The sequence below is a fragment of the Dermacentor silvarum genome, chromosome 4, assembly GCF_013339745.2.
Source record: "Dermacentor silvarum isolate Dsil-2018 chromosome 4, BIME_Dsil_1.4, whole genome shotgun sequence".
In the NCBI taxonomy this organism is placed as follows: Eukaryota; Metazoa; Arthropoda; class Arachnida; order Ixodida; family Ixodidae; genus Dermacentor; species Dermacentor silvarum.
This window is the reverse complement of record NC_051157.2, coordinates 127,019,964-127,036,869: the sequence shown is the minus strand read 5'-3', so window position 1 is coordinate 127,036,869 and position 16,906 is coordinate 127,019,964. Positions and strand designations below refer to the sequence as shown.

The 16,906-nt window shown below is 50.8% G+C and overlaps 1 protein-coding gene across 1 annotated transcript in view; it reads right to left on the bottom strand.

Annotated features, from left to right (window-relative positions):
- Positions 1 to 8,940: 8,940 nt before the first annotated feature.
- Positions 8,941 to 16,906, bottom strand: part of LOC119448275 (uncharacterized) — a 44,742-nt gene continuing 36,776 nt past the window's right edge. The window contains exon 8 of the mRNA XM_037711668.2: positions 8,941 to 9,239. Coding sequence (XP_037567596.2) covers positions 9,012 to 9,239 — 228 coding nt within the window. The 3' untranslated portion in view covers positions 8,941 to 9,011. The remainder of the gene's footprint in view (positions 9,240 to 16,906) is intronic.

Sequence of the window (16,906 nt, the reverse complement as noted above, 5' to 3'; positions counted from 1 at the left end):
GAAAGCGGGAAAGCAAGCGGGAGGGAGGGAGTGCGGCTTTTGCTCTGCGAGCAATTTACTGCGTACTTGTACTTTGCATGGCGACGGGCGGTAGCGTGTAGAGCACGGCTCGGGCACGGGCGCGGCTCGGGCCCGATTTTACGTCGGGCTGCCTGCCCGAGCCCGACCAGAAGTTTTATGGCGAGACCCGGGCCCAGCCCGGGCCCGGGAATTATCTACGTTACCCACCCGGCCCGGTCTGCCACGCCTTTACCTCAGGTCCGAGCCTGGCCCGAGCCCGGTCCGAGCCCGGCCCGAGCCCGGCCCGAGCCCGACCCGAACCCGACCCGAGCCCGGCTCAAAACCGGCCCGAGCCCGAAAAAGACCACCGAGTGGCATTAAAAAATAAAGAAGAGAATGAAAGGAATTTATTCTTAAGGCATAAATACATGTCATATGCAATTATGAACACCATATGAGCCGTCTGAACGCAAATACCAGCCCGCGAAGTATACAGTATGAGTGACCCTGCCGAGCAGTATCGCCAGCAGTTTCCAACGGCGCGACTTTGATGCGGCCCAATCCACTTCTTTCGCCACGCCGCCACAGTATTTTTCCACGTCGGGCGATTCACGGCAAAGCATGCGCCGCCCCAGCCGCTCGTCCCACTCAACCGTATTCTAGTACACTATAGCCGAAGCGCAGCCACGACCGGTCGTGAGCGCAGCGCATGGATGGAGTAAATGGAGAAAGAAAGCTCGTTCCGCCATGGTTCAGCGTAATGCGCTGCTGCTAGGCGGCCGGTTGAGAACATATGCGTGCAATCACTGGATGGACGCAGTGCCATATTTCAGCCGCGTGACGAACTTTCTTATCTTACCAGTCATCGCTTTATCAACGCGCTTACACCGCGCTGAAAGCAATAATTACATTGATTTATGGGAAAGTATACAATGCGATCCTTTGGTTTGAGGCGACTTCGGTCCTTCTGGACTTTTAGATTCTGTTCAAACAGCACAAAATACGACGGAAGAAGAAAAGGGAAGTACACAGGAGTAGTCCAGCTGCGCCGGGGCAACAGGTTTTTCAGAGTCGAGACGCGCGAGGATAATTCGCTGCACGTTACGTGCACACCACCACAAAGTCCGAGCCCGGCGCTGGCCTGCGTCAAAATACCCGAGCCCGGCCCGGGCCCGCGTGGCATGCCCGAGCCCGGTCCCATGGCGTGCCCGAGCCCGGTCCGAGCCCGTGAAAAAATGTCACAGTTTCGCCCTGAGGGCGAAGCAATGAATGCGATAGCAACACAGCAATGTCATACGAAGTAAGGTGAGCGGCTTTGGTAGCAATATGAATTGTAGCAAACATGAGCTGACTAATTAAGCAGGTGTGCTGCGGCTTAAGTAGACCGACATGAAGACAGACTCGATGACCACGAGAAGGCGCGTGTGAAACGGTGGTGTTGATGAGAAGCGCTTCCCGTGGGCAGCGCGTGCGAAGGGACACACCTGTAGCGCTGCACTGCCGATCTGGGCAGCATCGCATGTGTAGCGTGCGTTGGAAAATGTGGCCCGACTGTTACTAACTGAATGAACAAGCGTGGTGTGAGCGCGCACAAACAAACATGAATAGATCACACTGAAAGACTGCAGACAACGACTGTCGAAACGCTGGCAGCAAGCGCATACGCCACAGCGCGCGAGGTACGTACGGTCTATCGCGTCAACGGAAACTTAGCGGCGAATGCACAGCGCCTACCGTGTAGAGATAAGAGACGGTGCAGGCGAGCGACGAGCGCGGTTGTTGGCAGAGTAGAAGTGCGCCCCCCCCCCCCCCCCCCGCGCTCCCTCCGGCGCTGGCTTCCCGCTTCCTTGCTTGCCCGTGGGAGATTGAGTGCGTTCGCTCTCCGTGATAGCGCGCGTCCCCGCACGCTTGCGCTCGGGCATACGGCGCGCGGTGAAGATTTTATCTATACGGAACCTCACGGCGACGGCGGCGACGATGGCGACGACGAAGGTGACGGCGACGACAAAAATCCGGTTGAAGTGTCCATATAATTGCTATCGCAATAAAAACTGCCCTACCCTGCCCTACCCGGCCCATGGGCAGGGCCGGGGCCAGCCTTTCGGGTAAACACGAGCCCTCGCAGTGCTCTAGTAGCGTGCGCCGTATCTTGAAAGCGATCTGAAACACGGCTCCTACCTTTGTATGCGCTGTGCTTTCGCCGCTCAGTTTTCGTTGAAGCGATAGACCGCATGAACTTTCGCTCACTGCTGCTGGCGCGCTTGCTCACGCCAGCGTTGTCACAGCGGTTGTGTGTGGTCACACAAACAATGCGCACAACTGTCGTCGGTGGCGGCGGCGTTTTGCCTGCGTTCGCACCGAACGCGCGCGGCGGTGGCGACGTGTTTATGAAGAACGTGCCAAACTTTGCCGTACACCTATGGCGGTGTACCGTAGCGACCATAAGGCCATGGTTCCTGTGGTCACGAAAAAAGTTGTCGCAGTTTCACCCGAAAGGCGAAGCATCAATTGCGATAGCAAATTTGTAGCGAGCTATACGGAGTAAGGACAGTAGTTTTATCAGCTGTACAAACTTAGACATGCAGCAGCACCGGAAACACGCAGAACTGTTGTCGACGCCGTGGGCGTTTTGCCTGCGTTCGCACAAAACGCGTGCGGCGTTGGTGACTGTTGCCGGAGCCTCTGTGGGCGGCTCGGAGGTTTTCGACGAGATCAGAACGGGACACTCGTCGAGCAGCGTCGGAAGTCGCCTCACAACGTTTTTATGTAAAGAGGCATGATAAGTGTTCTTGAGGGAGGCATTTTGTGCCACAGCTAAACGTCGCCTCCCTTCCCTCCCCCCCCCCCCCCCACGGCCTTTCGCGTGTCTGAAGAAGTCGCGTTTGCTCTACATATATGGTGATTGTAAAGGAGGAAAGAGATGCTTAATTCTGCAGCCCTTAAGGGAGCACGGCGCAGAACGCGCGTTTGTTCTCCGCCGTGCGTTCACTCCCCGTGAAAGCGCGCGTCCCTCGCGCCCTTTCAGTCGCACATACAGCGTTCGGCGCGCGGCGACGATTTCATCGCCTTTGACGTCATATGGAACCTCACGGCGACGGCGGCGACGACGGCGACGCCGACGGCAGAAATCTGCTTTGGAGTGTCCATATAATTGCTATCGCAATAATAAATGAAAACCACCGGATCATATATATTTCTCATTCTTTAATAGTTCAAAAAAGTTGTCGCCGTTTCACCTGAAAGGCGAAGCATCAATTGCGATAGCAAATTTGTAGAGAGCTATACGGAGTAATGATATTAGCTTTATCAGCTGTATAAACTTGGACATCATCATCATCATCATGCAGCCGCGCCGGCAACACGCAGAACTGTTGTCGACGCCGTCGGCGTTTTGCCTGCGTTCGCTCAAAATGCGTGCGGCGTTGGTGACTGTTGCCGGAGCCTCTGATATAAATAGGCACTTGGTGCCGCAGCTAAGCGTCGCCTCCCTTCCCTCCCCTCCCCCCCTCCCCTCCCCCCCTCCCCCTCCCCCCTCCCCCACGGTCTCTCGCGCGTCGGAAGAAGGCGCGTTTGCTCTACATATATGGTGATTGTAAAGGAGGAAAGAGACGCCTACTTCTGCAGCCCTTAAGCGAGCACGGCGCAGAACGCGCGTTTGTTGTCCGCCGTGCGTTCACTCCCCGTGAAAGCGCGCGCCCCGCGCGCCCTTTCACTCGCACATACAGCGTTCGGCGCGCGGCGACGATTTCATCTCCATTGACGTCATACGGAACCTCACGGCGACGGCGACGGCGACGCCGACGGCAGAAATCTGCTTTTGAGTGTCCATATAATTGCTATCGCAATAATAACCAATTACACCATCACATCTTAATAGTCATAATTGGAAATATATAATTCCCACCATAGTACAGCTTCGCTGGTCTTCCATCTCCACCCCAGTGGAAGGGCTGACAGTTTTTATTTCTAGTAGCTTTGATATCCATATATCGCTGTATTCTCACATGTATTTACTCAAGTTCAGAATGGAATCACAATAAAACTTTTGTTTCCAAGTTTTTTGAGCAATCAACTCTTAAAGGAGACGTTCCATGGAATCAGCCAAAAGGTCCCTGTTGAATGAATTTCGTCGGTAGCAAGGCGGGGTTTGCGTCCTCCATTCCAAATGTATATGATTATAATGGTCGTTGCACATCGTGTGTGTCATAAGAGGCGTAGTACAGCGAATTATACCATTTAGTTGAACCATTTTGTCTGGCTTGTCCGTAGTTCTTATAGAAAAATCTTGATTTTAAAAGATAGCCAGAAAATAGCTAAGTAGCCAAATTGAGAATTTTTTTTGCCCGACTTCATCACATCTATGCAGGCCAACGCGTATCGCCCGATGCATGCTCAGGTCAGACCTTGTTATCGTCACCTTTTTTCCTCTATGTTCTGCTGCTTCCATAGAGTTTCTCACTATATTACCTAGAGGGAAAACTGGCGCTGCTGCGCTATGGTATCCATGGGAATGCCGGTATATTGTGACTTCGGATTGGCATCGTTCTCGGAGAGCCAAGAAAGCCTTGAAGACGCGCCAGGCTAGCACCGTTTCGTCTGTCGCAATGATTCATTTCCTGCTAAAACAGCACGTAAAAAACAGCTTTAGCTTTATTATTACACAAAACATGTGTTGTTTAATTTTGAGGACTTACTATTGGATGCACAATTATATGAAACGTAAAAAGTATCAGCTGGCCGCTAAAGTTGGAGGGCAGACGACAAGATTCTCGTTCGCTTTGGAACAACTTGTCGTCTGTTCTTACTTTTCTTCACTTGATTCTGCATTGTATGTGAGTAAACATTAATGAGAGATGTAATATGGGTGAATGAAAGCCTTTTATGTAGATTTTACTTTAGGAACGCATTATTTGTGTAGCCATATCCACGTTTTGACGAAGCCTCGTTCAACACCTAGCCAACACAAGCGTCGCAGACACATATCCCGTCATTCCCATGAGGGCACGGCGCCCTTTAAGAAACTCGCATAGACGGTGGCGCCAGTTTACCCTCTAGGTGTTATAGTGAGAAATTCTATGGCTGCTTCTGCAGCCGACGTTTATTGCCATTAGCATTCATAGTCTACTTCAGCTACTTTGTGTCTATATATTGGCCTCTTTACGCTTTCTTCGATATAACGCAATCCTTCAGAGCTTCCTATCATAACGTTGCCCTAATCATGCTGCCGTCATCAAGTTGTGATTATGCCACTGTTTTCATTCCGTCGTCGTCGTCATAGAGTTGTCATTCACTCGTTGCCATGATGTGCATCGCGATGCCGTCATGTTCGTCCACTCGTCAACCTTCCAGCTTCGGCATCCGAATCTCGCCCTTCTATTGTCACCACGTTATCGCCGCCATCCTATTGCCGTAGTGCCGTCGTCTTCATTCTGTCGTTCCTTCGTTATTCCATCGCTATCATGCTATCGTCATTAAAGCATTATCATGACACCGGCGTCATTTCATCTTTGTCATAGCGTTGTCGTCATGCATTCTTGTCCATACCGTCGTCGTTATGCCGTCGTCAGGCTATCGTCGTCTTATTGGGATGCCGTCGTCATCACGGTGTGTTCATCTTAGTATCATCATGTTTAGAAAAGTCTTCGAACTCGAGTCATACCTCCATGTCATTCATCATTCATTGTCGTAATTATGTTATCTTCATTTAATGATGATTATGCCACCGTAATTGTACTACCTTCGTCATCCAGTCGTCGTCTTGCATTCGTTGTCATACCGTAGTCATGATGCCATAGGGAGCGTTCCATCGTGGTCATTTGAGCTTCGCCATCTGACTCCCTTTATACTCGTCCTGATCTGATGGTCCACATGCCGTCGTCATCTCCGTGTCATCGTTATACGAACGTGATCTCTGAATCGTCATACCGTTGTGGTCATGCCGTAAGCATCACGCTGTCATCGTCATAGAATTGTCATGATACAGTCTTCATGCCGTCGTCCTCACAGCGCCACCGCCATGCGATTGCGACAGTAGCCGGCCCTGCCGAGAGAGTCTCATAGCAAAGTTGGCCGTTCTCGGAGAGACAGCATGTCGCCTATAGCTGAAGTAAAAGAAGTCTCAATGATCACTACGGACTCTAAATACTGGCGTATTCAGCAATACGGCATGTCGCTACGTTGCTGCAAATCGCATTGCCGCTGACAGTCAGCGCCAGATGTACTCTGATATTCTTAGCTTCTCAGTGGTTGCCGAGCCACTGCGGAATTGTTGGCAACGACAGCGCCGATGAAGCTGCTTGCTCGGCTCATCAAAAACATCAGCGAGTGCCTATACCACTCTCAAGAACGGACGCTGCGCGGCAACTTCAATCACACTCGCCACATCACACTTCAAAGATGGAATTCACCAGGTTTCAGCAACTCACGCTTGCATTCTCTCGACCCTAAATTGCGACTTCGCCTGCCACCTCGACTCTCCCGTGGTGAAGCAACTTTACTGTGTCGCGTGTGGTTGGGCGTCGCATTTACAAATTCATATTCATTCCTAATAGGAATGGCTAACAGTGCGGCATGCAATTTGTGCGGCTGCGATGAGACGCTAGAGCACCTTCTGTGTCATTGCCCAGCTTTTGACGCTCAACGACGGATTCTTCAAACTCAACTCAGCATGTTAGATAGCAGAGTGCTGTCAGAGGAAAAGATTCTGGGACCATGGCCTACGCATTCCTGCATGCGAAAGGCCACAAAAGCTCTTCTTCAGTTCTTGAAGGAGACTGGACTATATGAGCGCTTGTGACAGTGGACCTTACTCTGCGACTGACTGTGTGAATAACTGACTGTTTTTTTTTTGTATTCTCGCTCCTTATCTATTCGTCCCCTTTCCCTCTCCCCAAGCGTAGCGTAGCCAACCGGGCACGTCCTTGGTTAACCTGCCTACCTTTCCCTTCTCGTTTCTCTCTCTCTCTTTAGCTTCTCTATAGCATACTTCTAATGCGATTAACATTCTGAGGTTACTTCACGGACATGAGCGGGTCCGTCCGTCCGTCCGTCCGACCTGGGCCCCAGGGCAGTCCGTGGTCGAATGGGCAGCGTATCGGGCTGCTGCGCTGAGGTAAACAGGCTTCGAAACCAACGTTTGGACCAGCTTTGTTCACTGGGTATGTGGAAATGTGTACATACGTACCGCTTTTCGACGAAATCTTCCACCCCGACATGGGTCACTGTAGATGCGGGACTGGATAGGTGCCACTTTTCGAAGAAAATATTTGAGGCCGACTTGGATCACGATGTGTGTGCCGCTCGGTCTGTGCTGCTATTCAATGAACATCTTTGTTGACACGGGTTTCTCCAGGACAGCTATGCTTTAGCAGAGTGCGCCTCAAATGCGCCAGGCAAGCACCGCTTTGCAATGAGCGCCTTTCACGCCAACGCTTCAGTGAGCTGCGCCATGAATGCACTAGGGTATGTGCCGCTCTTCCATGTACCTCTCGTCAACTTGGGTCGGTGAGTATGTACCACTGAGTGCGCGGCAAGCGAGCGAATAATTCTCAGCGTTCGCAAGCACCACTGCCACCCACAAAAGGATGCTTTACTCAAGCGTCGAGCATACACTCACCGAGCTACGCGAACGCTTCTGGCTGCTGAAAGAGCGACATGCTATGAAGTCGGCCCTGAAAGGCTGCCTGATTTCCCAACAACGCAAGCATGCACCAGATTCCGCGCCTATAGCACCATTGACACGAGACCTGATTTTACAAGCGGGTTCATTTGCAGTTCTCGGGGTTGACTTCTGCGGATCACTGTATTGTGGTTCACCACAGCAGTATCGCTTTAAAGCTTAAATCGGCGTCTTTTGCGGCAGCGCGTGCTCTTCATCTCGAGCCCACCACTGACATGAGAGCCACCAACTTTCTCACTGCCTTTCGCTGTTTGATCTCTCGTGGTGGCCCACCGTCGACCATTTATTCAGACAACGCCTTCTCCCTTCATCACTGCTCTCGACAGCTCTGAAATCATTTCGCATCCAGTTAGGCATATTTGTGCAGTGCACGCCACTTCGAATGTAAGTCCAGCGAGCGGATTGGTCGGTACGATGGTGTGGACGACTGGTCCGCATCACCAACGACACTTCGAAGCGCGCTCTACGTTGTAATTCCTGTCATTTGAAGAAATAGCAGTGATTTTTGGCGAATTAGAGGTGAACATCAACAACTGTCAAATGATGCTGAGTTTGGAACGGTCTAACATTTGCGACGTTCGGTGCTGCGGGTACTGTTGTCGCGCCACCCGCAGATATATATACTCTGGATATCAGGTGCGTACTGGTTGCCGTGGCCGCCCTCCCATCCAGTGTTTATAGGAGCGTAGCATGGATGCCACCTTGGTTGGCAATGGGTATAATAATGCCTTTGGAATACAGGTCAGCATGACGCCGCCGCGCCTTGACCGCAAGTTGCCTTACGTTCTTTTATTACAATGGCATTGCATCTGTCATGGCGATAGATTCCCACAGAAACTAGCCACATGGTGGTTTCAATAGCAAATTTCACAAGTTATGGCCTTTCCAAAAAATTGGTGTTGGCTATCACACTGCTGCCAATATACATTACTACTAAAAATGACAACCTGCTTGCATTCTAAAATCATCCGATGTTTGCCGAGTTATTTTGCAGAAATTACCTAGACATGAGAGTTCCACATCTATTACATGCAAATTGTAGTCAAAATACAAGGTGCAAATTTCATAAACAGAAAATTAAGTGCAATTTCGAGTATACATCTGTCTCTTTCTATAGCAAATACTTGAAACGGTTCAAGACAGCTTCGCTTAATACAGATGTTAACAATTTCGTTAAATAATGATTGATGTAGGTTACGCATTCGCCTGTACGTACAAAGACCATGCAAGCATCACTTAACACTAAGCACTGTTTAGGCTCTTCATTCATTTCCTTTTATTATATACATAAAACATGCACCGCTACTGAAGCACGAAGAACTACGTTTCTTTACTATGGCTTGGAGGAATTCGTATCGGTACTTTCAAGAGCACGGCGCCACTCCTCAGCATCGAGAATCTTCTGGTTGGCCTCGCCTTCGCTGATAGATGCCATTCGCTGCACTTCCGCCTTAAGCTGAGGGTGCCACCACATGTTTCTGTAGGCGATTGCTGCGGATGTCCGTGAGGAACCGATAACGTGGGCCGCAGCGCGCTTCAGAGATGCGTTGTTGCGCCTCACCTGCGCGTCAAAGAGCCAAACATACGATGTTCCGACGGCACTGTCATTCAATACTGTAGCTATGCTGAAGAACTGACACTTCCAGAAGTCAACAACGGACGCAGGCGGAAAGCTGATTCGCAAAAGTTAATTGTTACCTACTGTTCACAATATTTCACATTTTTCTCTATTCGCATAAACTGTTACCTTGCAAAGCAAAACTTTGCAGGAGGCTGTTTGAAGGCAAACACAAAACTGGAGAATAAAGTTGGCTGCGCTATTACTAACAAGAAGAAACAGTGAAATCATAATATCAAATTTTCCAAATGGTTTGCAAATTTAGCAAAAGTATAGTCAGACGCAGAATCTTCCAGATTATTCCTTTGTTCGGCAGCCGCGATAAGTGGGCCGCTCGCGGATTCACTGCCACTATCGGTTTGTGGGCGCAGTGTCACACAAAGCGCCCACACATCTTTATCTGGTTTTCGGCCGACCGGTTCATTCTAATGACCCCAAGCATTACAAAACGTTTGGACTAGGTAAATACGTATTTATTGGGTGTAAATTGAATGACCGGAGCGCAATTGGACGTGGTCGACAAGCATCGGGTATGTTATTATTATTGTTAATATTAATATATTATTATTATTGTTAATATTAATATTATTATTGTTAATATTATTATTATTATTGTTAATATTATTATTATTATTATTATTATTGTTATTGTTATTATTATTATTATTTGGTTTGTACACATATACACACAAGGACACGAAGGAAATAGAGTGGGAGCAAGCTGGCAACTGCCACCGTGAGGGGCTCAACGCCTGCCTACTCTTTCAGGAGGAGGGAATAGAGGAAACGAAAATAGGAGGAAAGAAAAGCGAAAATAAAGAAATGACGGAAACACACAGAACAAAGCAAAATACAAATAATGCCTATAAACGGGAGGCCAAGTCAGTGTCCTTCAGAAATATTAGCAGGGCTCGATGGGCCTGGTCACGTCGAGCCAGTCGTTAAGGGTCGCGCATTGCAGCCCTAATAAGTCTATATTCCTTAAATATGAATGCGCCCTGCGCAACGAATGCGGGACACTCTAAAACAAGATGTTCCACTGTCTCACAGGAGCCACAAAACGTACACGACGGGCTGTCCACACGTCCTTGTCGGTATAGGCGTTCGCGCACCAACACAGATCCGACCCTTAACTTATATAACAGTGCTCTATGCTCTAGCACGATGGGTCAAGCCTCGACCACGAACACGGGGAGGGAACGTTCCGTCTGCAGCACGCCGGTCTGGGTGCTGCTTTAGGAGGTGTCGGCGTATCAGAAGACGAGCGTTTTCAAGCATACAGGAAATGTAGGGACAGTCACATGTGTGGTGGGCACCACTTGAAGCGAGGCGATCAACCTCTCCATTTCCAGCGATATCCACGTGCGAGGGTATCCACTGGGCAATGAGGGACACTCCACGCGAAGTAATTTTGCCGGCAGATTCTTGGACACTGCATAAAATTGGGCTATCGGTATCTTGTCTCAGTCTGCTGAGGGCAGCATGGGAGTCTAAGAATGACGACCATCAGCGCGTTGAATTCTTCGTGTTCGTACTTCCGAGCAACATCAATCGCTGCCAGTTCTGCAGTTGTTGATGAGGTCGGATGATATATTATAAACACTCGTCTGATGTCAGTTGAAGGGCAGAAGAAAGCTGCAGAAGCGCCTTGGGCGTCGCTGTGCACAGTTGCGTCCTTGAATACTTTAATAAAATCTTCAACTTTTTCAAATAGGTGGGACTGGGCCAATTGGAATAGTGCCAAAACAGGCTGGCTAGACTTTTTGTGTATTTAGGGAATCGACAGATAAATGGGGAAGGAGCATCCATTGCGGTTTTCGGAGTTGTGAATGAAGTAGTGTCTCCTGAACTGTCCACAAACAATGCCGCCATTTTCCCCATGCGAGAGAACTCGCATGGAAAAAATCAGCCGATTAATCAGTGCTTGGCCGTCTAATGCTCGGTGCAAACGCTCCATATGGTGTAGCGCCTCTGGTCTGCTTGCAAGCTCAGGGGCAACTGGTGCACTTCTGTGAGTAGTGGAACAGATTGCGCCTCACGAGGTAAGTCAAGCATGACTCGGAGGGCAACACGATGGTCCCGTTCCAATTGAGACATCACATTTGGCGGCACGTTCAAGACTGGCAAGGCGTATATCACGCCAGAGAGGACAGATGATTGGTATACCTGAAGTACTGTCGTCTGGTCGCAGCCAGCGCCCCTAGCAGTTAAGGCGGCCACATACTTGAGCAGCGACCGGGATTTGCACCGCACAAAGGTAATGGCAGGGCGCCAAGAGAGGCGATCATCTATAATTACGTCCAGGTAGCGGTGGTGTTGTTCCCATTGTACTGGTGTCTCTGCGAGGTACAGCCGGCTCATGCTTCGACGAGCGCATTGCCTTGCTTGATACGCGATTGCGGCTGACTTAGCTGGTTAAATTTGTAGACCAACTTCCTTCAACTACTCTGAAATCACATTCAGAGCTCTCTGCAAGATTCCACGAAGACGTGGACTATGCTACGAAGGACCGCTGTACCACAGTGCAATGTCATGAGCATAGATTGCAATGTATATTGGAAAGTCACGTTCCTGAGGCAATCGGCTTGGAAGTCCAACAAGTACGCTGTTGAAGAGAAGCGACGACAAGACGCTGCCTTGCGGTGCCCTGCATTTAACAGGGTGAGATTCACTTGTTGCTCCTTCAACATGCACTTTCATGTTGCGCCCAGATAGAAAGTTAGGCACGAAATGAAGTAGTCGACCCGAAATTCCTGCATTCGAAGGGCAATAATAATCGCCTTATGGGGAACCGAATCAAAAGCTTGTATGTCCAGGAAGAGCATATAAGCAGAGCGCTTGTTTTCTCGAGCAGACTCTAGAGAAGATACGAGGCCTGCTATGCTATCGAGGGCTGAATGGTGATGACGAAAGCCGCTCATGACATCAGGAAAGAAATTCAGCTCTTGTAGCCTGCCATCTAGACGAAACAATACCATTCGTTCCATCCGCTTCATAACATTAGAAGTAAGCGATATTGCCCGGTAAGACTGTAGGTGTTTTGTAGGGCGGCCGGGCTTTAAGACTGGTATCACCCCAGATGGTTTCCAATCATTGTGAATCAGCGACGTTGGCCACACTTCCTTATATGCGTCCAATACATTTTGATGAAAGGCCTCATCGATGTTTCGTAACGCCTGGTACGTAACATCATCTTCACCAGGGGCAGTGCGACGTTTGGAGAGGATGAGCGCGTGATGCAGCTCCTCGAGAGTACAGTCTGCTTCATCCATTTGGCAGGTTGGACCATAGCAGAACGCTGTGGTGTTCTGACATGTCAGTGGATTAAGGTCATTGTTTGCGTTGACACTTGACATAGGAGGTACGAAAAGGTCAGCAAATAATTCCGCAAGAATTTTCGGAGTCCAGCCAGTCGTTATGCACAAAGCAACAGTTGGGTTCTTGCAGACCTCAGGAGTTCGGAGAGCCTTCAGTATCCGCCAAACACTTTCTTTCAAAACCGTTTGCCATATGCTGCGAACTATGCAGCATGCTGCCTACGCAGCTCTTCCGACGAAGTTGTTTTGTGTGCCGCGGTATGGCTGCGTCTAGGCGGTTGTACACCGTCCAATCGAAGCTTCTTTAGAGCGTGGACACGCGCGTAGCCTCAAGAGCTTAAGTTCAGGGCTCGGTTTATCTATGCCCCGTCGTCGCCTTACGATAGCTTGTTTAAGACACTTGCCCACCAGTTTGAACAACTTGTCGTGAGATGGGGCCTCTGAAATCAGCCGACGGAACTTGTTCCAGTTTGTTCCCGACTGGCAGCTAAGAGTATGTTCTGGAATGAACCAAAGTGGTAGGTGATCTGAGCCCCATGGGTCAGATTCACATGACCAGGCCAGACAAACATCCCTTGTTGATATCGTAAAGTCGATGGTGGACTGTTCCTTCCATCTGCCGACAAATGGCACGGCTGATGGGAATGGCGCAAAGGTCTGAGGTGGTGGCCGTGCGAGAGCCTCGGCATAGCTAAAAGGTGCAGTCACCTCGGGAAAAGCAACGGGAGTCGGCACCGGTGGAGTCTCGCAGGCAGAAGGGAGAGCTGCGCAACCTTGCTCTTGGATGACCTGGCGAAGGTTGACCGGCAAAGGCGAGTGTGGTGACGCGGCTGAGGACAGCAGCGAAAGCTGGCGAGCGACCTCAGCACGGACGAACTCTTTAATTTGGCAAAGCAGGGAGTCCATGTCAGGAGCCACGGCAACGGTGGCGAGGCTTTCATTGGACACAGGTGGGCGCCGTGTGAGAAGACGCTGCCTGCAGAGCTCGTCGAAACTCTGGCAAAGCTCAATGACCTGAGAAACTGTGTCAGGGCTTTTTGACAGCAGCATATGAAAGGTATCGTCGGAAATGCCTTTCATGATGTGACGTACCTTGTCCCCCTCCGCCATCGTCGGGTTGACACGCCGGCAGAGGTCGACGATGTCCGCTATGTAGGTGGTGAACGTTTCACCAGTTTGCTGGAATCGGCTGCGCAGGCGTTGTTCAGCCCGAAGCTTGCGCACGCCAGGGCGGCCGAAAACGTCTGCAATGCTGGTTTTGAAGCGAGCCCATGTGCGGAGATCGGCTTCGTGGTTTCGAAACCACAGCTTGGCGACGCCCGACAGATAGAACATCGCGTTGTTGGGCTTCTGGGCGTCGTCCCATTTGTTAGTGTTGCTGGCGCGTTCATACGATTTCAGCCAATCTTCAACGTCTTTCTCATCGGTGCCGCTGAAGATGTCAGGATCCCGCTGACGCTGGGCACCGGCACATACGATGGCTGCAGTAACCGGTGAGGATGTCGGGCTGGGGTCGTCAGGCATGACGGACGGCAGAGTTTGGGTGCGTAATTCCAGGTTGGGGGAAACCGCAGCACCTCCACCAGAATCTAATGCGAACACAGGACAAGAGATCAGCGGGCAGCGTTGGCAGCGTGTCTCAACCAGATCGGCTCAGGCAATCTCGAGCTCGCGCTTCCCGGATGACTGGCGATGTGGCTGCAGCGTCGGGCATTCGTCTTCACTACTCTTTATATATAGATTGTGAGGAAGAAGATTGTCACGTCGAAAAGCCCTGTCGCCATCGTACGGCTCGTACCCAGTTCGCTCTCTGGGTACCCCCTATCTGCTGGTGCTTCGTTTGTCGCTGCTGCTATACGACCCGAATAAACCCCTTTTACAATTGGCGGAGGTGCGGGGTACAACAGGAAATCTGGAACTTCGCAACCGGACACTACAGTCCATCTTAAATATGCCGGAAGAAGGACCACCACAACCACAACCCACTGACCCGGTGACTAGCGTGGTTTGCGCTGGCCCGTTACGTCAACGCAACCCACCCATCCGCAGCGGTACCGAAGATCATTACGTGGAAGACGGGCTCGCTGACTACGATCGGGTGAGCATCCACAACCACAAGGGTGACACCCAAAAACTGAATTACGTGTCGTTTTACTTGAGTGGTGTTGCCAGTGTGAGGCACCGAAACCCCGAACGTGATCTCGTGACGTGGGCGGCCTTCAAAGTTAGCGTAATGGAGATATTCGGGTGCCCTGCCGTTCACAAGTTTCGTGCCGTGAAAAGTTTGCGTGTTTGTGCGCTAAAGAGCGGAGAGACAATCACCAGTTATGTTGTGGACCTCTGCAACCACGTTGATGTCACAATGGCTGATGCCTGAAGATCAGGGATATCTTAAAAGGCATTGCAGACGACGCCTTCCAGATGCTGCTGGCGAAAAATCCGGCAACAATGTCTGAACTCGTCAGTCTCTGCCAAAGCATTGACGAAGTACAACAACACCGCGTAGCCACCCGCCAACCTCCTCCAAAGGCCACTTCAATGTCGAGCTTGGCTGTTGCCCCGGATAACACTTCGCTGCTGCTACAGATCAAGGAGTTCGTCCGTGAGGAAGTTGCTCATCAGCTTTCCCTGTTGCCGCTTACACACGGCCAATAGAGTTCTACATTTGCACCCGCTCTCCAATATGTCATCAGGGAGCAGGTAGCCGACCACGTTCCGCCTTCTCTCCATAAGGCTCCGTCTGCCGCTCCCCTGACGTACGCCGAAGTCGCTGCGAGACCTTTACTATAGACCTACGGTCCACCTCACCCACCTTTGCGCCCGCCAGTTGCCCCTCCTGTCCCGACTGTGGTACAGTGATCCATGACCTCAAGACCAATGGCGCATGGACGACAACCACCCGATTTGTTTTTATTGTGGTCGTGCTGGACACGTGGCACGTCACTGTCGCCTACTTGCACCGAACGTTTCCAACAATGCGCGCCCATATGCGCCGTTTCCAACAACGCCGCATTTATTCGGACAGCTTTGAATCTCCTCCTACCGCGGAGACCACATTTCCCGCTCGCCGTGCACCTTCTCGCCGCCGCTCCCTTTCGCCCATGCTCCGTCGGCGGAGCCCTCTGCGCCAGGAAAACTAAAAATCGCAGTTCAGGAGGCAAGAACTGCGGTGTCAGCGAAATGTTTAAGGCCTGACAGTTTCCCGGAAAATGTTATTGAAGTCGCAATTGAAGGAATATTGACGCTAGCAGTTGTCGACACCGGCCCTGCACTTTCAGCGATAGATGCCCGTATTTGCCGAAAAATTGGGAAAGTGACAACACCGCTTTCCGGACTATACCTTCGGACTGCCAACGGGCAGCACGTCGAGCCATCTGGCGCCTGCACCGCTCATGTCACCTTTCAGGAGGTCCTCTATGTGAACGAATTCATCGTATTGCCATCGTGTTCGACGTATTACCATCGTATTGCCGACGTGATATTAGGTTGGGACTTTCTCTCCACACATCATGCGATCATCGACTGCAGCCGCACCGAAATGGAGCTGTTTCCGTTTTCGTCAGAGATTATCAATGACAACAAGTACCCTTGTCGCAAAATCACCTGTTTCGTGATTACCTGCCTGGTCTTCTGCTCTTGTCAGCATCTCTTGTGACTCTGTAGATGACGGTATGGTACTTTTTGCGCCATCTGAATTCTTAGTTCACCGCCGATTACTTCCACCGCCGTTCGCCGTCCTCAAGTTCAAAACTGGCGCCTCGCTGATATGCGTGTCCAACCCATAGGCCGAACCAATTACGTTACGCCGCAGTGAAAGCCTTGGGAGAGCGAAGCCACTGGCTTCACCTTCAGTCTGACACGGTGAACGACTCCGCTTATCTTGCCACTCTCGAGGCATCGCCTCCTCAGTCACTGCATCCTTCTTTTACGCCATCTATTGCCAGTGACCTTACGACGACGCAGCTAGACGAACTTATCTTCCTCTTTTGACTGCCAAGCAACGTCACGCGTTCATACACTATCGACACTGGGAGCCATGCACCCATTCGGCAGTGTCCCTACCGAGTATTGGCAGGGGAAACCGAGGGAAAGACGCGTTACCGAGGGAAAGACGCTTTATCGATGACCAGGTGAACGATATGCTCAAACGCGGTGTCATCCAGCCTTCTAGTAGTCCCCGGGCATAACCAGACGTCCTAGTTAAAAAAAGAACACGGCTCCATACGATTGTGCGTTGATTATAGAAGCGAAAGGATGTATACCCGTTGCCACGTATAGACGACGCCCTTGACT